The sequence below is a fragment of the Triplophysa dalaica genome, chromosome 22 (assembly GCF_015846415.1).
Source record: "Triplophysa dalaica isolate WHDGS20190420 chromosome 22, ASM1584641v1, whole genome shotgun sequence".
Lineage (NCBI taxonomy): Eukaryota > Metazoa > Chordata > Actinopteri > Cypriniformes > Nemacheilidae > Triplophysa > Triplophysa dalaica.
In genome coordinates, this window is record NC_079563.1 from 3,811,597 (window position 1) to 3,838,014 (window position 26,418).

Consider the following 26,418-nt stretch of genomic DNA (forward strand, 5'->3'; position numbering starts at 1 on the left):
TGGACCTAAAAGACTACTCCATCCACCAACCCAGATCCTTTTGCAGAACTAGTCCATGCTCTACACCAGTTGTGTCAAACTCAATTCCAGCACTTCAAAGAGGTGTTTGGTCAGTCCGTAAGCACTTTATCTGTGCCCGATCAACTTCTATTGTCAAACCAAGGTAAAGATTCTGTCATAAAGTTTCGCACTCTGACAGCTAACTAGGGATGGAATGAAGCAGTACTAATTTCGTTGATCGTCAAGGGCTGGAAATGTCAGTCCGCACCCACCTTACCATACACGTTGACACCGTGGGCTTGGAAAGACTTAGATCCAATACTCAGTCAGGATTTTACAACGTCTGGCCACCTGTACTAGTCCTCGACCCGCTGTTTTTCCTCCGCAACCACACAGTTTAAGACCTTCTAACCCTCCAGAACCCGAATCCATGATCATCCATCAATCTCGGATTTCCCGAGAAGAACGAGTCTGAAGAATCACTCAACGATTGTATTTATACTGTGTTGAAGCAGGGCCTCGTCACCTGTCCCGTCCGACCTCCATGCCCAGCGTTGAGTACTAATCAATCCCTGTTAGATTTGTTTGAATTATCATTACTTTATGCAAGTGTAACTTCCCATTTCACCCCTGTTCCAGCTACAGGGGCAGCAGGAAATTTAATCTCTCATACTCTGTGAGAGTTACATCTTCTGGTTAGATGTAGGGCTTTTAACAATCTTAAAATTCACAACATCCTCCGGAAACCGCTGAGCCAAGGTCAGATCTGCTACCACACCCCCACAGTAACCCTACAAGTCGGATCTCCTTCTAGGTTCTGGAGGGTTTTAGTACAGATATTGTCCAGGGACACCCCTGATTAAGATTACATTAACCACACATTGAATGGTGTTCAAGTCAGTTAGTTCAATGGAGTGAAGCTTACCAAACCCGATGCCTACTCTGTGACTCCTCCAAGGATGTTCGATCCGGTCCCACCTTATAAACTCCACTTCGGTTGAAAATCCAGATACCACGTGCTCAGTCAAAATCATGAAGCAGTATGGGGCATTCCAGGATGTCTTTTCTAAGCAACTAGAACAACAAAACAAAACTTCCCCCTCAACGACCATGAGACTATGCAAAGGATCTGCTGCCTGGAGTTCAAAATCCCAAAGGATGCATATATCCTCTATCCATCCCGGAGCATAAAGCCATGAAAGAGTATTTTTCGGAGGCGCAAACATAGAAGTTTATCCGACCATCGATCTCCCCTGCCGCTTCGAGTTTTTTCGTAGGGTTAAGACCATGCATAGACTATCGGATACTTAAAACACACACCAAGAAGTTCTCATACCCTCCTTCCCTGGTACACGTAGCTCTGGAACAATTTCGCCAAGTGACTACATTCACCAAACCTGTATCCATTTCCTGGGATATATTATCTCTAACAACACCATCAAGGTAGAAGCTGTGAGGGACTGGCCTCAACCCAAGACTGTATGAGAATTACAACTCTTTCTGGGGTTGGCAAACTTTTACCGTAGGTTCATTGCACATTTCAGCTCCATTTCCTCACCTCTTTGACTCAGAAACGGTCTAAATCCCTGTCCTGAAAATTCGAAGCCTTGAAGGCTTTTCAACGACTCAAGAAAGTCTTTCTATTCAGCAACCACCCTCTGCCTACCTGACCCTACTCTTCCCTTACTGGTGGAAGTAGATGCCTCCACCACTGGACTGGATACTGTACTATCTCAGCGGAAGGGGATGCCATCGCACCTCCACCTCTGGCATTCTTCTCTCGGAAACTGTCCCAGGCGGAGCGAAATTGTGACATCGGAAACAGGGAACCGTTGTCAATCAAACTGGCCCCTGGAGGAATGGCGGCATTGGCTGGACGGAGCACAATCCCAGTTCCGCTCCCAGGCAAGCACGCTGGGCCCTATTCTTCAAAAGATTTAACTTTATGGTAACCTATCGACCGGGCTCCAAAAATACCAAAGCGGGTGCTCGTTCCCGTCAGTACAGCAGTGAAACTGATCCCATAGAACCCAAGCCCATTCTCCCTCCAGGCCTATTCATGAGACCCATTCTGTGGGAAATCAATGTCAAGACACGCATGAAAGTGGTTCCTGAAGAGAGGATGTTCGTACCCCTGGAACACAGTTTGTCAGTGGATGTTCACCCTGTGCAATCTCAAAACCCCCCGTCACCTACCTGTAGACAAATTTATGGCTTTCCCCTTACCTCAAAATCCCTGGTCCCACGTCATGGTCGATTTGCTAACAGATTTACATCTGTCCGACAACTAAACTTGCATTCTGGAGGCCATAGACCGATTCTCAAAGGCTTGTAAATTCATACCCTTACCACGACTACGGGCAGCCTTCGAAACTGCCAAAGCCCCCTTCAACCATGTCATCCGCAACTTCGGGATAGCGGATGACATCGTGTTGGACAGAGGCCCCCAGTTCATTTCCCTTGTGTGTAAGGCCTTCTTTCAACAGTTCAATGTTACCATTATTCTCACTTCCGGTTATCACCCTCAATCCAACAGTAAGGCCTATAGGAGAATTCAAGACCCTGGGAGATACCTGAGGACATACTGCCATTATCAACAACACAGCTGGCACCACTACCTACCCTGGGCTGAGTATGCTCAAAACTTTCTCACACAGTCATCCACTGGAATAACCCCCTTTCAATGCACACTCGGCTACCAATCCCCAATGTTCCCCTGGTCGGGAGATCCCTCTGCGGTGCCAGCAGTGGACCACTGGTTTCGAGAGAGTGATAGAGTATGGGACTCCGCTCATCATCATCTACAACAACAAGCAGTTCAAAGGCAAATGACGACACCCGCAGAGCACCTGCCCCGCATTACCAACCAGGCCAAAATGTGTGGTCATCCACCCGAGATCTCCCTGAAAAAAGCGTAGCCCCAAATACATATGCCCCTTTGTAATTCTTCACCAGATCAATCCAGTAACATCCCAACTTCAATTACCTGCGTACTACAGAATCTCACCCTCCTTCCATGCGTCACTTCTCAAACCTTACTATGAACCAGTTTCTGTTCCATCCACAGAGCCTGGTGCGGGGCCCGAGCTGCCTCCTACACCACCCATCGATGAGTTCCAACTAATCTACCAAGTGGAAGCCATTCTGGACTCCAGGAGGCAGGGCAGCCACTTAGAATATCTCATAGACTGGGAGGGGTACAGACCGGAAGAACAGTCATGGGTGGCCCGAGGCCCGAAGACATCCTAGATCTTGAGCTGCTCAGACAATTCCACATCTCTCATCCCTGACCGACCGTCATCCCGTCCTCGTGAAAAAGCCCTTAGGAGCGTTACATGGAGGAGGGGGTACTGTAACATTTGCTCTGTCATTGCCTGGTAGAGCAGGTGGTATGATAGAGCCTTAGTGGTGTTATGTGCTTCTTGCATTAACACTTTTCTGACCTTCGGGCGGCATCAACATGTGCTGTGCCAAACTATGGAGCAAACTGTAAAGCACTCGGTTCGGTTGATTAAGAAAGATGACTTTTTCCCATCACTAAACACAAGACGATCCAAAGAGTCTCACCTCAGTGCAGTCTTCAGTATGTCCAGGGCACCATAGTACTTCCTGCCTCCCAAGATATAGAGCGTGTTATTGAGGACGCAAACACAGTGGCGGAAGCGCGGCGGCTCGTGAAGGGAGGCCATAGGTCTCCAATCGATTGTGCGGATGAGTCCCTCTCCGCGCACAAAACGATGTGCAAACCACAAGCACAGGTTGGGCTCTCGACGCTCAAAATTCTCATTCACACAATCTCCACCAACAAGCACCAAAACCTAATACAGACAGGTACATGGATAAATGCAATTATTTCAGTTAACATTTGTTTTCTTTCAAGTAAGTATTTTTAATGCATTTTGTTTTATTTAAACCATAATAAAATTGTATCATTTGTCCTTCTATTGCTTTATCAGTAGGTTGTACCTGGTTTGGAGTGCGCGGCTTGCAGTCCGATGTTCTTCGATCACCATGCAGAAGATTATTTACAACTCTCAAAGCTGTTTTCCCTCCTGAACTCCTGACTAGCAGTTTACAGTTCTGCACCTGGAAGAGATAAAGCAAAACTGTGCAGAACATTAAACTGTAAGAAACTGATGATGGGATGGTCAAGGCAGGAGGTGCTTCTTTCTACCTCCTTCAGCTCCTCGGGTCTCATGAGAGGGAAACGAACACACTGCATCAGTCGTGAGAGATGAGTCGATCTCTGCTCATTATCTTCCTCGATCCAGTTGACCACGGCTCTGAACACATCCATCTGCCGAGAGAGAGAGAATGTGTTTGAATTTGATACTGCCCCCTACTGCTGTATTTTCATGCTGATGCTTTGGTCAAGATGTTCACAATTAGCAGATGCTTCTCCAGAAATGAGCAAAACGTTAACAGAGAATAACATAAATGCTTGCAGCAATGCAAAGGGTTTGTTCAGAAAGGTAAAGAGGTGACGGAAACAGATTTAACATTCTCAAGTTGTTAAAACCTGTATGAAGCTCTTTCTTCTGTTAAGATATTTTATAGACCGTTTGTAACCAAACGGTTGCTGGTCCCTTTTAACATCTATACTATGGTATAGGGAAAGAAGACTATTCAAGCCATTAAGGACCAGAAACTGTTTGGTTAGCCACATTCTTTAAAATATCTTTTTTGATCAGCTCAATCTATAAATTAATACAGTTAATTTAATACAGTTAATACATTAATACAATAAATTAATAATATTTATTTATTTAAAATGCAGGCTTAATTTTCTGCCTATTGTTTTCATATTTTCATATTTTTTTAAATACATTTTTGAATTAGTTTATGCCTTATACTGTTTATCTCCTATGATGCAAATTTAATCAAATTTCATTTTAACTTAACAAATTTTAACTTCCATTTAAAAGTAGATTTTTTATCAATTAAAAAAGGTTGTGCCGGCCTTTGCAACACTTGGCAAAACAATGTTGTGAGTTGTTTGCATGTGTTGCCCTGAGGTTACAAAGTGGTTTCTTGGGCCTAGTCCACACAATTTTTAAACAACATAATTTTCCCTCCTTCGTTAAAAAATCCGTCAACATAAAAACACAAAAACATGCTATAAAGCTCTAACAAGAGCATGCCACACCAACAGGTGGCAATGTAAACCTAACCATGAAGCCATGTCGGCCAATCATAAGGCTGAGAAAAGGTTATGATAGATCCCTTTAGGCTAACAACAGAGGACATAAAAGGTGTGTTTGACTTTATGCAGCACCGCAAGAACTGACAGGCGGATCAGAGGTTAACGTTAACGTCTGATAACGTTTTGCTCTTTTCAAGCTCTACTTGGGTTTCACTGACTATACGACAACACGGCAAATGAAGTTTCTGTAAATCATAAAAGTGAAATCAAATTGATAAAAGTTCGGTTTCTGTGACCTGCTTTGCATGTGGACAAACGGCCAAACCGCATAGAAAAAGCTGTTTTTTCTATTTTTATAGTCCAATCTTACCTCACTTTCTGCATTCAGTTTATCTCTCTCCAGCAGACGCGTCAGATGGTCACAAGGCAAATCCCTGAACTTCTCCTCCTCTGCCACCCTCTGAAAGTTAGTTAAAAAATATTCCTCTGCCCTTTTGCCCAGATCCACCAGACTGAAGGCTTCAGCCAAAGCCAGAACATCCAGGCAAGATGTCTCATCCATGTTGTCCTGAAGGAAGTTTAAGCACAGCGACAGCGCCCCCTCCAGCTGAAATTGTGAACAGGCTTCTGTCAGATCCCACACGTTCCTGCAGCTCAGTTTCAGCTGGCCAGAGTAAATGAAGTCCAGCAGGTGGTGCAGTACCCAGGACGCCACGCTGCGCAGGAACACAACATCCTCTCCGGATTCACGTAACCCTCCACAGAAGAGAGCCCGGAAGTAGTCTGCACCTGCTGCTAATATGACACGATGAGCTAGAAGAGAGCAATAAAGATGAAACATAACATGTAAATTAATGTCATTCATAAAGACCCTGAGATGTCATAGTTACCAGGGAAACAATCTCCACTGTCTGTTTGTATTATGACATCACAGCCGACGTTCCTCTCCCACAGTGTTCTTATGACCTGTAGGCTTCTTTCCCTTTCTCTGCTCCCGCTTAGCGGAACATCTCCAGCACACAGTTGCTCCAGTCTTTGGGCATCCAGCTCTTTACAGGCTTCCAGCACTTCATCTGTTTCTGCCCTGTCCACTTCTCCACTGTAGCTGAAGTCCAGTACAGCTTTAAGTCCTGCAGGAGTCATCCGTCCTCCATCCAGTTCCAGTTCCCTAAGCCCCGCCTCTCCAGACAACAGCCACACCTCTGCTTTTTGACTGACAGCAGCGAGCACCAGTCGATGAGCTTTGTGTGAGTCATCTAGGAGCTTAAGACTGCAGTCCAGTAGCAGCCCCTCCTCCTTGAGTCCTCGTAGTGAAGTGAAGAGGGCGTCGCAGTGTGTGGAGAGCACAAAGGGGCGGAGCTCTGAGTCAAGGAGGGGTTCTATTGGAGGCGTTTTGAAAGTGGGCTGAGAAAAGGATGAAGTGGAAGGAGTTGGAGGGGTGATGGATTTTTTTTCTCGAACGTGTCTCTTAAGACTTGAGGATGTGATGAGAGCTTCCTTTTCTCTCCTTTCTTCACTTCCACATTTGCTTTTCACAGAAGAACCAGACTGGCGATGAATAGTCATATCTGCCTCCCTTTTCTCCAATTTCTCTCTGGTTTTATACTGAGACATTGGAAACCTTTCAAAGGGGTGAAATCATTCAGTTAATGAACAAAATGTCATTTCTATATAAACCAAATTCTTTACTGTTGACTGACTACATAGTTAATATAGTTATGACTTAAGTTATTCATAAAAAAGTTGAAACAACGTTTCAGAAACATACTTTTAAAACACATTTGTCACTGACATCAAGAAAACCTTTTTAATGTTCCCAATACCAGCACTGAATATTTGGAGAGGAGTCTTATAGCAAAAACTTGTAGGGTCTCACTGTGAGCGTCAATGCCAGAGAAACAAACTCACTGTCATTTTACACATACTACACTATAAAAATTGCGGTTCAGTATTTTTTCCAGTGGCACTATTAGTGTCTAACATGAATGTAGTCTTTAGAGTTTTTAGACAACAATGTAATTTAGACCTAATAACCTGCTTCACTCAAATTCAGTCCAGTCAAATGAATTGGTGAAGGTTGTATTTACAGTAGCGTACATATTTTGAAGCAAATGTGGCCCAGCATTATCTTTTACAAAGTTAATAAGTAATATCTCTTGGCAGTAATTGTAAAAAGAACAAAAAAATGAGGTGGTTTTATTCATTTGCATTGTTACATGGCAGTGAACTTCCCTCAGTCTTTGAGTGACCCCGCTGAAACACAGTCGCTAGCAACGCAGGCATGTTTAACGTACAAAAAAATGAGACATGTATGGCTTAATACATTGGTTTACCTTACACTACTAGCATTTGCCATTAGAAACACACAAAATATTTTCAATTCTTAAAAAAAAACTAAATATAATACGTAATTTTAACCCAAGGAGGCCGCCATGTTCTTTTTCAATGACGTAAAATGGTTGCACATACAGCTAGGGAGTCAAACTGAACACAGACACACTGATCAGTTCTTCAGTAAATATAATGTGCCCCAAGTTAAATATATACTGTATATATAATGCTAACATAACAATGAAAGAAAATAAAGATTTTCACAGTAGTCTAATGCATTATTGTCTTTTCTCTTTCTGTCATTAGCTGACGTGGGGCTAATATGAGTGCTCTAATACAGAAGAAATAACCAAACCACAATCATATTATTATTGTGTTTATCAGTATATTCTCATAAAGTATAAAGTATAAGATTATGGTGGATGCCAATGTCTTCAATAGTCTTAAATGTCTTAAAGGCTTTTATCTTGAACAGACGCTTAATGATACTGAATGGCTTGTATCGAGAGGACAAACCGTAACAACTGTCCCTGTGTATTTATATATCTGATCTTATGTTTGACATCTCATATTTTACTGTTAGATATGTGTGTGCTGCGCTGTAGCAAAAGAGAACAGGTTTAGGTTGAGCCATTCGACGTCACGGAAAAAAGATGGCGCCCTCTGAGTGAAAATATTGTTTTTAAAGTTTATGAATACTGTGACAGTTACACTGTTTTTTAATTTCACATTTATAAAGTCAATGCCATTGTTAATATATTAAGCCGTACATCTCTCTATACCCAAGGTTCCTTTTAAACACGAGTAATGACTCTACTAAACTCCAGTGGCTACGTTTAACCTTCTCCAACTCACCGTTATTTCTGTTGTGATTATCAAGAAAAGAACTTGAAGCTTGTTCTTCAAACGCCTGAAGACTGTGATATGGGTTCCAACGGCTGCTTTCTGTAAATTGATGTAAAACAAAATATTATTATTGTGTATTTGTTTTAAGACAGCTTAAGACAGCTCCCTCTAAGCTTTTATTTGTGTCAAGATGTGCTTGTTACCAACAGACTAATAATAGATATTGGCAGCAGCACATGCAGTGTTATCATGACAGAGGCGAAGCGCGTGACCTGAGCAGAATAAAACACTGAGGGTGATTGTGAAATTAGTGAGAGTTCTCTACAGTAAAGTACAGATGTATGTGTACAAGGGAGACATTTAAGGTCATTCACAAAAGAATTGGTGTAGAATCTCAAAAATATTAACAGAAAAAATGTTTCATTTTGACATGTTTATGTCCTGTGCTATGGTTAACTGTGACATGCCTGTCTGTCCCTGTTTTCCCGTTTTTGCTCAAGGATGTTATTTGCTACGCTCCCTCACCTGTCCCTTGGTGTTTTTATCTACATCTGTCCCTCATCAGTGATCACAGGTTCCCCTTCAGTCGGTCTCTCGACGTTGTTGAGAGACAGACTGGGGCTTGATTCTGAGAACCTATCATCTCCGAGATAAAACTAAAACGCCAATGGGGATTGGCCAATGGCTGCCCACGCCAGTCTCCGCCCCGTATAAAAGGAAGATGGCGGCTGTCATTCATCATCCTTTGTTCTTCGGAACCTTCTCGGCGTATGATGTCGAGTTTATCTCTTCGAGTTCCTGCTGGATTTATATCACAGAGCAGCGGACTTCTCCCTTCGGACGGCGGATCCCCCTCGGCGAGCGATCTCTTTCCTGTCGACGGCAGATTTCTCCTCCGGAGCGCAGACTTCACCTGCACGTCTCGGCAGCGAGCTGCAGATCTAAAAGAACAGGTCCTTTTCACGACCAATATTCTCACAGTTTCCACTCTCATCCAGGAGGGAGGACGGACACAGCGGCTGCCCCGGGTGTTGGGTTTCCAGCACGCTGGGGCGGCCGTTGTGGATCAGTTCTGTCCGCACTGCGGGCGGTGTATGATTCAGACGTTGCGTCACGGGCGGCTGTGTTCCCACGGGACTCAGCCGCCAACTCGCTGCTTCCCGTTTCGTGACGGCATTGGCTACGGCCCTGCCGTCCGCGGCGGGGAGGGGCGAGGGTGATGTGAGCATGTGAACGACTTTCGTCAGCCACTGGCTGGCGGATCGTTCGCACCTCGCCTCGTCTGACCGTTCCCCAAGAGACGGTCCCACCGTCTTGTTCCTACACCACGTGCTGGAAACGGTGTGTGGTGATGATGAGATGCTGCAAGCTGTGTTCCTGGGTATGACAGACCCATCTTCGAGTCTGACGGGCACGACACCTGTACTGCACGTATGGTTTGTCCTCAGGTGTGGAGGTCACAGCCGCTACGTTCTCCGGAATGTTGCCGCAACCCCGTCTGTTCTCTGTGAGTGACCGCCGCCACGGCGAGGTTGCCGCTACAGCGAACGTCGGGGGGTGATATGGGATTCCCGTGTTTGTTACTCCGCCAGCCTCGGCTCGCGGGTCATTCATGCCCCAACACGCTCACCTGGCTCGTCCCCGATGGGCGGTGGTGACCGTCCCATATCGGGTAATACTCGACAACGTGCTCTGTCATAACATCTGATAGCTACCTCCAGTCATCATATGCGATGCCCCTTGGAGCCCCCGCCTTCGGGAGGTCGAGCCCAAGAGGAGGCAACGCAGAGATGACGGCCGTGCTTCCCGGGCCAGAGATGCACGTTGAGCTCACTAGACGTGGAGTATGCCGTTCGCGGCTTGCTCCTGTCTGATGCGAAGCCCCTTAGAGCTCCCGCCTCTGGGCGGTCGAGCTCAGGAGGTAACGCAAAGAGTGAGGGCCGTGCTTCCCCGGACTTCCCCGGAGATCCACGTGGAGCTCATTAGACGTGGGGTATGCCGTCCGCGGCGTGCTCCTGTCTGAAGGGCTCAGGGAGCTATTACTTTCCTGGACAGTGAGGTAGCTAAGGGCTATGTTGACCACCCAGGTGGTCTAGCGGCCGTGGTCCACCACGGATGCTGCCACTTGGAGGAGTCGACAAAGTCTCCCAAGCTGCTTTCACCCTCCACGCTATGGCGGTCAATAGGGTCCAAAACGTTATGGCGACCCATTGGGTCATATGCCAGGGCGTTTGGAACTGGTTGATGGGAAGGTCGACCCGGCTGCGCACTACCACAGGCCTCGCGCCTCGAGTGACGAAGGTCAGGGTGTGTGCCCTGGGCTGGACGATGTCCACCATAGTGGTCCAAGGATCTGTAGCTCAACCTTGCGCGATGGGCTGGATGGTGACACTGTGGAGATATTCTATGGTGAAGAAGCAGACTGTTCCGTGACCCGACCATCGATGGATTGCTGAGGTCCTGCGCACAGCCTGCCCTCCATCAGCCCCACCTCCCCGCAGTGGCCCCTCTGATGCTGGGCCCTCCAAGGATGGCCCGTCAGAGGTGCGGAGCCACGCAGGAGGAGGCCTCTACCCTGTTGGGTAACCGCCTCAGAGCGGCCCTGACAGGAGAGCCGTGGGGATGGAGAGTACACTCTCTCTCCAGGCTTCCCCCCAGTGATATCGCTGCCTTCCGCAATCTCCACGTGACGTTGCGTCGGCCTGTGGTAACACTAATCAGGTAAGTAGTCAGAGCAGTCAACCTCTCCAGGGTCCCACCCTGTGTAAGGTGACCGCTCTGTCAGCCACTAACCAGCCTACATGGCACGGTGAAGCAGATCATCCTCCGGTTTCGCAATCACGGCACCTGCCGTTACGCAAGCTAGAGGACGATCCATCTCGGTTATGCGATCCATTTTCGCCAGGCACCCGCCAAGTTCGGGGCATTCTCCTAAGGGGGATGCTCCCGTGCTCAGGCCGAGGTTGCTGCTTCTGGCGGGAAGTGCGGTCGAACCTGTGCCTCTAACCGAGATGTCTTCCGGGCCGGACTTCATTGTGCCTTTAAGGGGGGGGAGGCTGCGCCCCTCTCAGTATCGAGCTGATACAGAAGCGCATCTTGGTGACAAGATTGGTTGTGGCAATCGACCCGTAGGACCCTTACTCTTACGTCTACTTCCTTCTGCGATATTCGTTTGAAGGAAGAACGTATCCATACTAGGTCGGTCCCTGTCTCACTCTCGGTCATGGAGACCTTGTGCTTCGGCACCTAGACCTTCAGGCCTACGGGTTAACTGGGGAAGAGCAAGCTCTCCCCAAAAGAGCGAGAGCTCCTCTTATCTCGGTGTGGAACTAGACTCTGCCCTTATGCAGCATGCTCGCCAAACGAGTTTCTGCAGTCGGTGTTGAACTGGATGAATCTGGTCAGCCGGACTCCGGGTCCCGCTGATCACTTCAGAGGCTCCTGGGCACGTGTCGTCCTCCACGGATAATCCGCTTGAGTTGACGAACGCACAGCCACTTCAGCACTGGCTTCAGAGTCAGGTTCCTGGGATGGCAGGCACACTGGCACCAGGTGGATTAGGGCTACGCCTCAGTGTCTATGCACCCCAGACCCTGGTCAGATCGGACCCTTCTAAGAGCTCGGCCCGCTCGGGCAGGTCAGAGGCGCGTCAAGCGCCTCCCTGCGGGGTGGGGTGTAGTGTGCAACGGGCACGCAGTATCGGGCACTGACGGGTTCCCTACTGCCTAGAGTTTTTTTTTTGGCAGTCCCCTTGGCACTAGACCTCTAGTGCTGGACAAAACGTGCTAGTCCGGTCGGGCAGCACAACTGCCGTGGCGTACATCAACCGCATACGCTCACAACAGATGCCAAAACTCGCCCGATGCCTCCTCTTATGGAGTCAGCAGGATGGTCTTGTGGGCCAGGTTATCCTTGGCAAACTAAACCAGTCAGCCGTTGCGCTCTCTCGTCATCGAACGCCTCGGAGAGTGGCCACTCGGTCCTCGCGCAGTCCAGCTCTCTGGCGACCGGTGTGGCCAGGATTAGATCCTGTTGCCCCCCAAAATCCCCTTTTTCCCGCTTTTGTACCTCCTGACGGGTACCTTAGTGCACAGCTGGCCGCGGGACAAGCGGAAGTACGACTTCCCCCAGGAGCCTCCTTGCACAGGGCCTGTGCAAAGTCAGAGAAGAGTGGCTTCACGTACTGTTGTTGCACCTTACTGGCCCAACCAGACTTGACTCTCAGACTTCTCAGTTCTGATACAGCCCCTTCTGGCCATCCCCCTAATGAAGCCATCCACAGGGGAAGGGCACGGTTGCCACCCCAGGCCAGGCCTCTGGAATCTCCATGCCTGACCTCCGGATGGGACGAGGAGGCCTGGAGTGGCTTGCAGTGACGGTCATACCATCCTGCCGAAGCCCCACCACTTGGCGTGTACCCCTACAAGAGGGTAGGGACCTCCAGTATTCTTTGTGTCCCATGGTTGCTTGAAAATTGGGCAGTAGTCTTCTGAGATACCGGCCTGGCTACTTGCCCAAGGTTCCCACACTCCGTTCTGGGTTCAGGTGGTGAACCTGCAGGCGCTCCCCTCGGGAGAGAAGACCCAACCTCCTACGTGTTGTGTCCAGCGCACTGCGCCTCTACATGGACCGCATACAGAGCTATTAACTCTGAGTAGCTTTTGTCTGTTCAGAAAACAGCACCAGGGGAGGGCTGTCTCAGACAGAGGCTGGCGCATTGGATTGTGGGCGCCACGGCGTACCAATCCCTGGATCACCCGTGCCCACTCACAGTGACAGCCCACTCCACCGGAAAAGGGCCTCCTCGTGGACACCGGCCCAAGGCGCCCCTCTGGCAGAAATGTTTAGCTACAGGTTGGGCTACACCCAGTACCTTCGTGGGGCTTTACAACCTCCGAAAGGAACCAGTGTCCTACACCCTAATATGTAGGACAGGCATCTGGCCTGGGCGTACGCCTGCGAAAGCGCCTTCTTCCCTCTTTAGGTAAGTACAGTGCGCTATGTAGTCTCCCTACTACCCCCCCATTGGGTGAAGTATAGGCATTCCATCAATCACTAGCAATCTGGTAACGGACCGGGCGGAGCGGTCTGTGTGAACCTAGTCCAGTACTGGCAGTGTTGCCCCTACTAAGGTGGACCCCTATACTAGGACTATTTCCCCATACGTAGTAACTCCCCCGTTGGGTAGTCCCGTATGTTGATTTCTTCACTCCAGATTCCCCTGTTGGCGAATCTGTGACCTCCCCTCCGGTGGCACACCCACCTTGGCTGACCCCCTACGGCCGGGAATTTTTGCATGGGATCTCCTTCGGGAGACCATGTCAGTTTTCCACATGTTACCTCCCGTACGGCAGGATGTGGTCTCCGTAACATACTCTCCAGAGGAGAGCAGTGTTCTTTCCCAGTGCGACAGATCCGGACGGCGCCTCACTTACAAGGCGAACGCCCTGTCCGTGATGACTGTCAGTACAGGCATCGCAGTATGTCTATTCAGGCTTCGCAGTATGTCGACTACTATTCACTGGAAGGTTACATCTCGCTGCACCGCTCACCTGTGACTCGCTAGCCTAGTCAGTGTCGCTCAGCTCGAGGTCGTAATACGGCTCAGCGCCGTGGCGTGTTAAGATATATCCCCAGTCTGTCTCTCAACAACGTCGAGAGATCGACTGAAGGGGAACGTCTCGGTCACGTCTGTAACCTTCGTTCCCTCATGGAGGGTTGTCTTCATGCCACAACGCTTTGCCGATCCGCTGCAAGGAGCACCTCTAAGGTTCCTCAGCACAAAGGGTGATGAATGACCGCCGCCATCTTCCTTTTATACCCGTATGTACGGGGCGTAGACTGGCGTGGGCGGCCATTGGCCAATCCCCATTGGCGTTTTAGTTTTATCTCGGAGATGATAGGTTCTCAGAATCAAACCCCAGTCTGTCTCTCAACAACGTCTCGTTCCCTCCATCAGGGAACGAAGGTTACAGACGTAACCGAGACGTTTTTGTTCCTGTTTGACTCTTTTTTTTATTAAAATTCACTCACCTGTGGATTCGTCTGTCATCAGTGCCAGTGAAACATTAACATAATGTCAATCATTGTATTTACGTAAAAGGACCACACATTTATATAATACAATATTATATATTTTATTTCTGTACCAATTTTTTTCTTTTTAAACGAAACACACAAATGTTTATGGGAGTAGTTTCTTAACACACTGGACAGGACAGAATAGCACTGGTTGTGGGGCAGTTCAGGTATATTTTATATGGTAGCCCATAAAATGTTCTAAAAATATAAACAAATATATCAGATCTAAATGTATAGAACTTAAAAGATTAAAAGCTGTTTTTTGGCAGCCAACCACGTCATGTCTCTTGTCTTTGTTAAACATTCATCACACTCTTCTTACTAAGCAGATTTCAGTCACACGTCTAGTTCATAATGAGAATAACTAGAGATTTAGATGTTAATATTTATTTGAAGTCACCAGAATATTGAATAGCTCTTCACCATTGACAAGTTTCTTTCATATGATCAGATGATGTTATCATTATTTATAGTATCATAAAGGGTTTGATATCTTAATATAGGTAACCTTTATAATTAAAAGGCTTTTATTGTTGTTGTTTATTCACAGCTTTCCTGTGGCTCAGTGGTAAGAGGACTCTTCTTTAAGAGCGTTCATAAGCACAAGCCCCGCCAGCAAGGAAAAAAATATTGTTTCATTATTTTGTTCTGTTGAACACAAAGTGAGATATTTTAGTTAGGGCCCCTTTGACTAACATTTCATTTTTCCTATTATGGCAGTCAATGATGTCACAGAAGTCAGCTTAATACACACGTGAACATACAGAAGTTCTGCCATGCGTTATACTATTCTTTCTTTCTTGGTTTCTCTTGATCACAACTTAATTTTCTTGTGATCTTGAAATAACAAAGAGGTGTTTTTTCTCGTGATCACAACATAATTTTCTCGCCATAGCAAAAGTTGTTTTCTCGTGATCGCGACATCTATGATGTTTTTTGTAAATACATTAATGAGTTTTCTTATATAAAAGAATACATTTAAGATCTCTAATTATAGTATTGAGTTTTCTTATATAAAATGATACATTTAGTAAGTTATAGGATTCATGTATTCTTCTGAAATAATATGAGCTATAGGCCTCATGAATGAGTTTGAACACCTGCAGAGACACCAAATATCTTATCACACGAAGACAGGAACTGCATGTACACCACACACTTTTGTAAAGAAGTTTAATTTAACGCATACAGCCAAGAACGCTGGGTAGCTCACTATTACGCTAAACCACGAGCTAATTTTTAATAAAACCAATGTTAAATCATGTATCGTCCAAAAGCCCCGGAACGGTGTCAAGACAAAGGGCACTTGATATACGTATGTGTTTTTGAAAGGTGCTCGCTATGATTAAATCCTAATATGGTAGGCCGGAAATATAACGGTAGCGAGCACAGAGGGACAGGCTAATGAAAAGGTGATATCTTATGAAACCTGATTGGTAGAAGGTGATGTCAGGCACACATGATTGGTTTAAACTGTGATAAAAACTTGAGAACAATGTATAAAATATGGAGTCAGATGTGTATTCGTTGGATCACTTCAGATGAACTCTGAATATCCCACTTTGCTTGTCCGGGCAAATTAAGTTTAAAATCTTGGCATCTGGCACCCTTGTCTCTGAGATTTCTTTCTGCGATGGAAGGCCGATTCGCCACAACACATCTCATGACGTCATTTTTATGCCAAAAATGCAAGTTAAGTTACTTAAACAAAAGCACTGTGAAGCGCCGTCCAATGAGTTCTGAAGCATTTGGCTGAATATGAGCAGATAATATTGCCCGAAACACTTCAGAATTCATCCTGCTGCTTTTGTCAGCAGTCACTTCATCAATAAATACAAGAGAACCAGTTCCACTGGCCGCCATACATGCCCACGCCATGACACTACCACCACCATGCTTCACTGATGAGGTGGTATGCTTAGGATCATGAGCAGTTCCTTTCCTTCTCCTGATCTTGGTCTCATCTGTCCATAGGATGCTGTTCCAGAACTGTTAAGGCTTTTTTAGATGTCGTTTGCCAAACTCTTATCTGGCCTTCCTGTTTTTGAAGCTCACCAATGGTTTACATCTTGTGGTGAACCCTCTGTATTCACTCTGGTGAAGTCTTCTCTTGATTGTTGACTTAGACACACATACACCTTCCTCCTGGAGAGTGTTCTTGATCTGGCCAACTATTGTGAAGGGTGTTTTCTTCACCAGGGAAAGAATTCTTCGGTCATCCACCACAGTTGTTCTCTGTGGTCTTCCGGGTCTTTTGGTGTTGCTGAGCTCACCGGTGCATTCCTTCTTTTTAAGAATATTCCAAACAGTTGTTTTGGCCACGCCTAATGTTTTTCTGTGATGGGTTTGTTTTGTTTTTTCAGCCTAATGATGGCTTGCTTCACTGATAGTGACAGTTCTTAGGATCTCATCTTGACAGTTGACAGCAACAGATTCCAAATGAAAATAGCACACTTGAAATGAACTCTGGACCTTTTATCTGCTCAATGTTATATGGATAGTGAGGGAATAACACACACCTGGCCATGGAACAGCTGAGAAGCAAATTGTCCCATTACTTTTTGTCCCTTAACAAGTGGGAGGCACATATTCATTTTCTATCATCCGTTTTGAAATTAATAAAAATTGAAATAATGAAATGTTTGTGAAAATAGTGCAAAATTGTAAAATCTGAAGACAAGAGCTATTGTTACAACTGCAGAAGACTACCAAAAGAGAAACAAATGTTTGTAATTTACTTACTACTAAGACGTACTACTTAAAAGCTAGTGTAGCACATTCGGTATGGAAGGATAGTAACATTTCTAAATATTGCTTAAAAACAAACTTTTATTGTATTTTTAAGATTGGGACATCAACAAATTAATAGACAGATGAAAAAACAGACACAAACCAGAACTTACAATGCCTCCAAAGATCAAAACAACAACAATTCTTTTACCTCACCAGTGCTTGTCAGCACCTCGTTGACCCTTCACAAATGAGTGTCACTGTTCAATATGTAGGTGATTGTTCAAAGGTACACTAAAAATTATTATTAAAGGTTTTTTAATATGGATGAGCTTGAGCTAAAACTGTATGATTTTGGATAGACGGGGGTCAATTTGGTCTGTAAAAATTCTAATTAGTTTTTGCTCGGTTAATGAAACAGCAATATTATGATCTAATTAGATTTTTTTCAGGAATTAATTTAAAGTTTACCAATCCTGAATCTGAAAGACGGTATGGAAAATGCCCATTGCATTGGAAGATAGTTCCCTTTGAATAGTTTCTGGCTTCAGGACAAATATTTATATTTCCTTTATTTGCTATTATAATTGCCATAAAAACGGCATACAGACTATAAAGCAATAAATAATCAGACCATCATGAATAATGTAAAAAGTGTTGTGTTGACACACACAAACACTGGTTGTGCCATAAATCTTGTAACCAAACAAGTATGTATGCACTTTCCATGGAAACAGGTTTTCTAATTGACACCTTAAACAACTTTCCTTTCCTCCTTTCAAAGAAAAACGAATCTAAATCAAGATGTTTTCTTTAGTAAAATACAACTGAGCTACATCATAGTAATCTTATATTTAGATTATAAGGACTGCATGCATATTTTGTGCCAAATATTGGTGCCGATGTATGAAATAAAAACATACATACTCAATAGCTAAAATACTTGATGTGTAATAAAATAGAGGCATTAAGATAAAGAAGGTACAAGATGCTAATAATTGTTTTTTATTAAATCAAAGCATACCAACCCTAAAAACTCGAAAAATGAGAAAACTTAGAACAGCTGATCTTACCAGCATTAAAGTGAGACATTTTGGATAAATTAGTGAGGAAAATAAGACAATTGAACAAGATCTCAAAACAATGAACTGGTCAAAATGTAAGAATGAGCGAAGTCGAAGTCAAATTACAATTTATAACAAAGGTGTAATAAGATTCAATAAAAGGGAAGGAAGGAGGCGGGAACCGGCAAACATTTAAACATTTATTAACATAAATAAAAACAGCCGGCGGCCCCTCACGGACGACCGCCGGCGAAATAACATAAACATAAATACAAACACAAGTTCGGGCACGGTCCTCTCTCTTCGACAGTCCGGTCGCTCGTTCCTTTTATATGCTCCCTATCTCCTACGTGATTCGAGCCCAGTGTGCGCACAGCTGGCGCTAATTCACAATTACTCACCGGACTCGAACCACGGTCTCGCCCCGCCTACTCTACTACAAAAGGCTATCTGAGCAATTAAATCACAAAGAAGTAAGCATGCAACTAGTTATAACGAAGAAGTGTTAAATTAAGAAAAAACGCAGAAAAACTAATGAAACATTTTGAAAAAGTTCGAATGAGAAACTTTACATAATAAAATTAATACAAATCCTTAGCCTTACATGTCTGTTTTATCACCTTCTGTAGATTATATCAGAATATGAAAGAGCTGTCCTACACTCTTAGAAAGGATGTGTTAAAACAGACACAAACCGTGTTAAATTCTGACACATCTTTGGGTGAGTTCTGGGACAACGCGTGTTGAGCTATTTTTTACACATTTACTGTGTTAATGATTTATAACACAGTAAATGTGTCTGGAAGGTTAACACAAAGATGTGTAAACATGTGTTAAATTTACACATTATGTGCTGGCCTTGGCTACACACATTGTGTTAAGAATACATCTAAATTCTTACACAGAACAATTCTTTTTATTTGACACAAAAATCATGACAATAAAAAAATTGACTTCAATACATTTATTAACATCAATCCTTTACAATAAAATTTATAACAAGTCAATTTATAACAACATATACATTTAAAGACCATTTAAAGTGGTATAAAATGTGTTTTTAGACACATTTTTACCGTGGCCGCTAGGTGTCAATGCGCTGCAACAGAAGAAAACACATGCAAACAAAAAAAACAAAAGCAAATTCAGAAAGCATCTTCATTAATTTGGCGACACATGCCCTGCAAATACTCGAAGCACAAACAAACACAGAAACGCGGTGCAAATTCTCGCAACACAAACAAACACAGAAACGCGCTGCAAATTCTCGCAACACAAACAAACACAGAAATGCGCTGCAAACTGCACGTACGACAACGGAAGTGTTTCCGGGGGACCGCAAAAACTGATGCACTTCATGCGCTTCATTTTGACTGTTCAAATTCGTTAGTGGAGTTGTCAGCCACACTGACTATGTCGACTACAATACATTTTTAATCATTAATCATTAAACCATTAAACTTTTTTAACGTGACACTTGTTTAAGTAAGTCGAGCAGTTACTATGTCTCATAGTTTTTGTTAAACTGTTCAAATCGACAGGCTAATAATATCCTACGGACGTACGTTAAGAAAGTTAAAATAAAGTTATAAAGCAACTACCTTCAATGTGGCTGACAACTCCACTAACGAATTTGAACAGTCCAAGTGAAGCGCGTCCCAATCAGGTGCATCAGTTTTTGCGGTCCCCCGGAAACACTTCCGTTGTCGTGTGTGCAGTTTGCAGCGCGTTTCTGTGTTTCTTTGTGTTGCGAGAATTTGCAGCGCGTTTCTGTGTTTGTTTGTGTTGCGAGAATTTGCAGCGCGTTTCTGTGTTTGTTTGTGTTGCGAGAATTTGCAGGGCATGTGTCGTCAAACTAACGCGAATGCTTTCTGAATTTGCTTGTGTTTTTTTGTGTTTGCATGTGTTTTCTTCTGTTGCAGCGCAGTGACACCCAGCGGCCACCGTACATTTTCATTAGGCAACATGACCCAAAAATTCCCCCCCCTACTTACGTGGACAAAAAAAAACTTATTATAACACTTTGTATCTTGGATTAATGTAGATATTACCATCCAAAAAGTCCTCTGATTTGAAAGCTAACTGGCTTTTTACATATTGGACAACAGTACATGACTGGCTGATTTAGGCTAAAGCCTGAAGTTTGCCAATCAGCTCCAAGACTTTGGATCTTCTTGCAGCTTTAGACACTGGCAAGTCATATACATGCTCCAGAAAGATAAAAACTGAAGCAAGCTGGGGAGGATACTCAAGATTGTAGACCCAGTAGACCTTAAACAGCTTATCCAAGGCACAGGTTAGGCTCTCATCTTCCAGCGGAATAACAACTTTGTCATGTTTGGCAACAATGACAAACTGACAGGCTTCACTGGTCAGGTTTCCAATGCAGATCAGTTGTGGTTGCTGGCCTCTTGTGGCATTGTCACCACACAGAGAGCAGATCCTGGTTCCACACTGTATAGAAATATAGATTAATATTAGGAAAGAAAGAGAATTTAAGGACAAGGAAATAACTTTTGTTTGTTTCTTCAAGAGAATCATACTAAATAAAAAATGTTTTTACCGGTACAAAGTCCAGCAAATATGAAATGGCAGATCCGACACTGCACCGGCTTGAGACTGCACCTCTTCCTGCAGTTGGTGGGAGCAAGTGTGTCAGGACCTGCAGCATGGTGTAGCACCATCTTATGCTCTTCCACATCATCTATTTAATGTGGAAGAGCATAAGAGTAATTTGTAACTGTTGGTTACATTTACGCCTGCAACTAATAAATGAATGCACCGTTTTAAACCATAAATAGAAAAGAAAAAATTCAAGATGCTTTGCTTCCTTTTTCCAACAAGTCTGCGTTCAAATCTTTCCCCGTCTGCGTTTTTGTTAGGCGTTTTTTAACGAGCAGAGCACCAGCGATTTAAAGGGGACGCGCATTAAGTTAACGATTCACACAAAAATATAATTTGACCTTTTATAACAGTTTGATTATGATGTGAATATTACAGGATGAGAGGCCTGCTGTTCAGGAACATTTACCAAAATTAAATATCTGAAAAAGCTACACTGAATCTGTGTTAAGCAGATCAGTCTACACAAAGTGTGTTGAATGGTGTGACAAATTAATAAGATGTGTAAATTGTAACCTACACATAACTACTGTGCGAAACAGATAAACCCTTCCAAAACAATTTTAATTAATATTGACACAAAAGGAGTATAGTGGAGTGCTACATATAATTTGTGTAATTTTTCTACACATTCGTATTAAGAGTGTACATTTACTGGCTTTCAGTTGAAAAGCCGACCATCGGATTCATTCGTTAGATTTGGTAAAACATGTAATGAAGCTAACAAACGTCACTGACACATCACATCAAATTCGTCATGTGTAAATATTAACAAAACAGTGACAAACAAAACAACTTCTGAAACCTTAAGTGTAAATGCCTGACAACTTTGTACTGACTAAATGCAAATGTTGAAACCGTACAAAAGGTTTACAAAAGATGAACAATTTAAGAAATGTAAAAATGTTCTTGACATTCACATGGTGAGGGCACAAACTTGTGTAGTAAAACAGGTCGAAAGTTTTGATCAACACTGCAGATATATAGTGAGAGAACCACGTTGAGTGCATGATGTGTATTTGAGGGTACAGTATATGGATTACATCACAAACTCATTTCTTAAAGCAAATCGATTTAATGGGGCAACATGGTAACACAAAACGTGTGTTCAGCCTTCAAGTAATTAGTTATTTATCAACTGATTCATTTACTGACGCACTGGTTTATAGAGATATTTTTGCAATGTTAATAGTGTCTCTATATGAATAAACCCATCTTTAACTTAAGTTACGCGTGAGATTGGGACCATTGGTGGCCATGGACTTCCCATTTGTCTTCACCACTGAAAGACCTATGGTGAAGGTCAAATAAAATTCTACTGATAGACATGTTTGCCAGTGCTTGTTGAGCAATCGAGAAAAGAAGATGAAAAGACCAAAACATTTATCTTAATAAGACAAAACTAGGCAAAAAATAGAGGTATCATCCAATCTTTTAAAAGGAAGAACTTGTAAAGCGGAAAACTAAATCTATCTCTGTAGCTCGATATGTTTTTTAAACCTTTAAAAAACTTACAGTGGGCTTCTTTTAATATTATTTTTAATACGCTCAGATGGTTGCTGTCAGAAAGGGAATTATATTCAGTGAAAAGCATGCAACACAAGAAAAGGATGACAATTACATAAAACTTGCCCAGTTGAGTCAACTTTTACTTTGTTTGTGTAAAGTTTAGATCTGAAGAGAACCGTTAAAAAAACATTTAGTCATTTACTTAACACTTACCAATATATGCCCTTAAAACAATGTGAAATGGAAACACTATCTGTTTAGACTTATTTGCCTTTAGATGTACAACATGAAATACTAGCGATGAAGAGGGTTGAAATGAAAGAGAAACTACTGTAGTCTCAGACTGATGCAGTCTCATGAGTTAAGCTGTGGAAAGTGGATGTAGGGGTGTTTGAGATCCCCAAAAATGCATCGACCTATTACCATAAACACATCCTTACCTACAACTCCATTAACAGAAGCTACATTTAAAACCCCACTGATGTGACTCAGTCTTTACTCAACATGATACAAAGTAGTTACAGGACTATTCCACATTTTTTAAAGAATACAATAATAGATCTTTCATTTTGAAAGGAGCGCTAAACAATTGTATTTTAACCCATGGTTAGAGCTATAGGGGATAGCACCATCCTTCTTGAAGATCTTAAGGCACCATCTGAAACTCAACATTTATTAAATAAAACATTGTAGAGCTATGACAATTGTAGATGAAGATATTGACTAGATTTTTTTGTTATTCCTGGTTTTAAAAGTTTAACCCTAAACCATATGTAGTACATGCTTGATTTTTTTATGCCAAAAATATCAAAAAGAGTCACTTACACATACATGAAAGATTTTCTGTCACACCAGATCGTAGACACACAGACATCTCCAGAAAATCAGTCAGGACGGAAACCCAAACTTTTTTGGAGGTCATTGTCTTAAGACTCTACCATTTGTCAGAAAGACACCCCTTAGAGGTGCTAACAAAGAACAATCCCCCATTCCTCCATGACCAGGAAGAACATGGCAGGGCATGTCATTGAATAAAAAAGATATAGTTGTGACCAGTGGCGTTGCTAGGCCATTTTTAGGGGAGTTAAAGCCCTCCTAAAGTTCCAGCCTAGCCCCCCTAAAATATTGTGAGTAATAATGTAATGTGTACAATAATTCGAGATCGCTTTTTTTAGTGCCCCTTAAAACTCTTATTATGAAAACGGCTGTTATTTAGCGAGCGCATTCTTCAGTTCACAACAGCACAAAGTGGAGTGAACGTCATAAGCACAGTAAAGTTACAATGTGTGTAAATGAACACGACATCTGGATCGTAGCTATTCTTTGTTATAAATGCCTCTTAATGTCTGCGTTCAACACTTGTAAACTTACGTTGGTTGTTTACGTTACCTCCAGCAAAATAAAAGCACTTCCCTCCAATGACGGAATACTTTAGAACAGCACCATGATGATGTTGTAGTGCACAGAAATGTGTCATTCATTTTCTGCACCTAGTTATGAGAGCTGACGGTAGTTTTGAGAGCCCCAGAAAGACGACGGGCAGATAGAGTTATGTTACCTTACTTCAGCCTGGTAGGGCTTCTGTGTTATTCATTGTTCTATGTTCTGATGAAACAAACGTTTAAGCTCTTTGTCGTTTTTTAGACGCTTCAGTGTTTTTATTATGAATTTAAAACATATTGTGGATGTGATAGATGAGCACTACTTAGAGTGAATGGCAGGGAAACATATCAAGTTATTCCTACTACTGAATAATGACTCCGCAGTTGATTGTGACATTTATTATATGGATTTGTCACTTGGAATTATAAATGTTGCAGATTAATGGATTAATGTGATATATAATATCTTGTATGCTATTCTGCATATTCTTTCTTAATCAGTTATTTTAGTAATGTATACAGTATGTGGTGCTTAGAGATTCATCTGAAAACACGTCTCTTCCTTCATCAACTGATCTCTTACTCTTAAAGAAAACTTCCAATTTAGTTTTGTATACCGTGGTAGGCTATAATCAGACCAGTTTTTTATAGCACTTATGCTTTTTGTTATCCTTATGTTTTTCCAATTGCTTCCATTGTTGACCTCATCTGTAAGTTGTTTGGATAAAAGCATCTGCTATATGACTACATATTATTAATATATCGAAATATATATATATATATATATATATGTATTTACACGTATATTAATTCGAGGCTCAGCCCCCCTTTTATTGAAAACCTAAAATCGCCCCTGGTATGACACAATGATAAAATTGTGACCCAAAACTTTAATCACTTATCAGATAAAAATATTAAACCTTGAACCAACTAACACATAACCATTATCTCTCTCAAATTTAAAAACACAACCGTCAGGTTTCAAACTGTGATGTGAGAACATCAGGGTGTCATGCCAGCAGGCAGTATAAGATTTTATTACATGATTATTGAATAATCACTACTATCTCAAACACACCTACACATACACCTACACACGCACGCACACACACACACACACACACACACACACACACACACACACCTACACCTACACACACCTACACACACACCTACACACAAACACACACACCTACACACACACCTACACTCACACCTACACACAAACACAAACACACACACACACCTACACCTACACACACCTTCACACACACCTACACTCACACCTACACACAAACACACCTACACACACACACACACACACACACAGGCCTAGTACCGACGACTCTTCTTAAACATCCAGTGTTTTGCGGTGATGTGTTGTTACAACGGGGTGTCATACCTCTAGATAAAATTGAAAGCAATTATTCATTATATATTTTACTAAATGCTGTGACCCTTATAAATGTAATATTTGTATATTTACATACCGCTTGAAGCATTTAGTTTGTTAATTTCTTCTATAAGCCAGTAATATCTGGGGTGGTTTAAAGCACCTATTTCATTACACACAACCTTTTTTAAACAAGGCACCAATAGCTTGACTACATATACTTTTGTTTTTATTTGTTTCAAAGAGAAATGAAAGTCACATACCTTTAATGAATCTTGCCTTTTTAGAAGAATGGGTAGTTTTACAAAACGAAAAAGAGCTGAATGTCTGTTTACCACAACGCCGCTGTCCGACCGTCTTGACACACAGGATTCTGTACGAATGAACTAACTTTTTTTCAAACCTTATAAAGACTTACAGGGCATGGCGTAAAAAAAGGTAGTGGGGGACGGCATTAACATATTCAAACACACACACACACACACACACACTAGACTACCTGTAATAAACATAAATGACCATTCACACTGTCTCTAACAAGACCACAAAACTCTTTATCATAATGAATCATCGTAGACCCTTGACATCCTCTCAGGCATAAGGAAGTACTTAATTTTAATCAACGTACAGGTGACGGACATTTCAAAGAATACTCTTTAAAACAGTTTGGTTCACATAGACAAATTGCCGTCTCACCACTCATTCGGTAAGCCATGACACGACTCAGAATACATTTTTGATTAAATTGGATCATTGCCTTAACTCTCAAACATTACAAATTTTGTTAGAGAACACTACCCTGTTTAATATATGAAAATACACATCCATGTCGAACGATACCAAAGACCTGTTAAAACGTAACTGACTATCGTTGACATTTCTTATAAAACTTTTGTCAGAATACTTTTGTTATATGTTTAATAACACACATTAAAAGAAACAGTTCAGAGACATATCCTTGAAGCATATGTATTGTATGACGTATTGATGATAATCAGAACCCAATAATTTAAATCATTTATCATATACAATCTTAATCTATTGGTACCAATCATTCTTAGATGAAACATTAGGGCTCTACTCTAACATACCCCCTGTTTTCACCCGTTTAACGAGAGATCAATCATTGCCTGACCATCAGGATGTCAGGTCAGCAGGATGAAGACAACTACATGGGGCACATTAACACAGCAATAAATATAAACTATCAAACAGGACTGTCAGATCATTAAAACTAACTAACTTTGAATTACTGATTAAATTACTTACTTAGGGGGAAAGTAGGGAGACACACACACACATTCAGAAGATTTCAAA

The 26,418-nt window shown here is 42.8% G+C and overlaps 1 protein-coding gene across 2 annotated transcripts in view; it reads right to left on the reverse strand.

Annotated features, from left to right (window-relative positions):
* LOC130411818 (kelch-like protein 33) overlaps positions 1–25,455 on the reverse strand; it is a 28,202-nt gene extending 2,747 nt beyond the window's left edge. Inside the window, exons 1-7 of one of the 2 annotated variants that reach the window (XM_056736713.1) lie at positions 25,365–25,455; positions 8,330–8,419; positions 6,034–6,764; positions 5,514–5,956; positions 4,175–4,297; positions 3,967–4,086; positions 3,568–3,818 (exon numbers count right to left, since the gene is read on the reverse strand). In XM_056736713.1, coding sequence (XP_056592691.1) covers positions 3,568–3,818; positions 3,967–4,086; positions 4,175–4,297; positions 5,514–5,956; positions 6,034–6,757 — 1,661 coding nt within the window. In that variant the 5' untranslated portion in view covers positions 6,758–6,764; positions 8,330–8,419; positions 25,365–25,455. Of the gene's footprint in view, positions 1–3,567; positions 3,819–3,966; positions 4,087–4,174; positions 4,298–5,513; positions 5,957–6,033; positions 6,765–8,329; positions 8,510–25,364 lie in introns of those variants that run through there. The other variant, XM_056736711.1, reaches the window with a different exon arrangement.
* Positions 25,456–26,418: the final 963 nt, after the last annotated feature.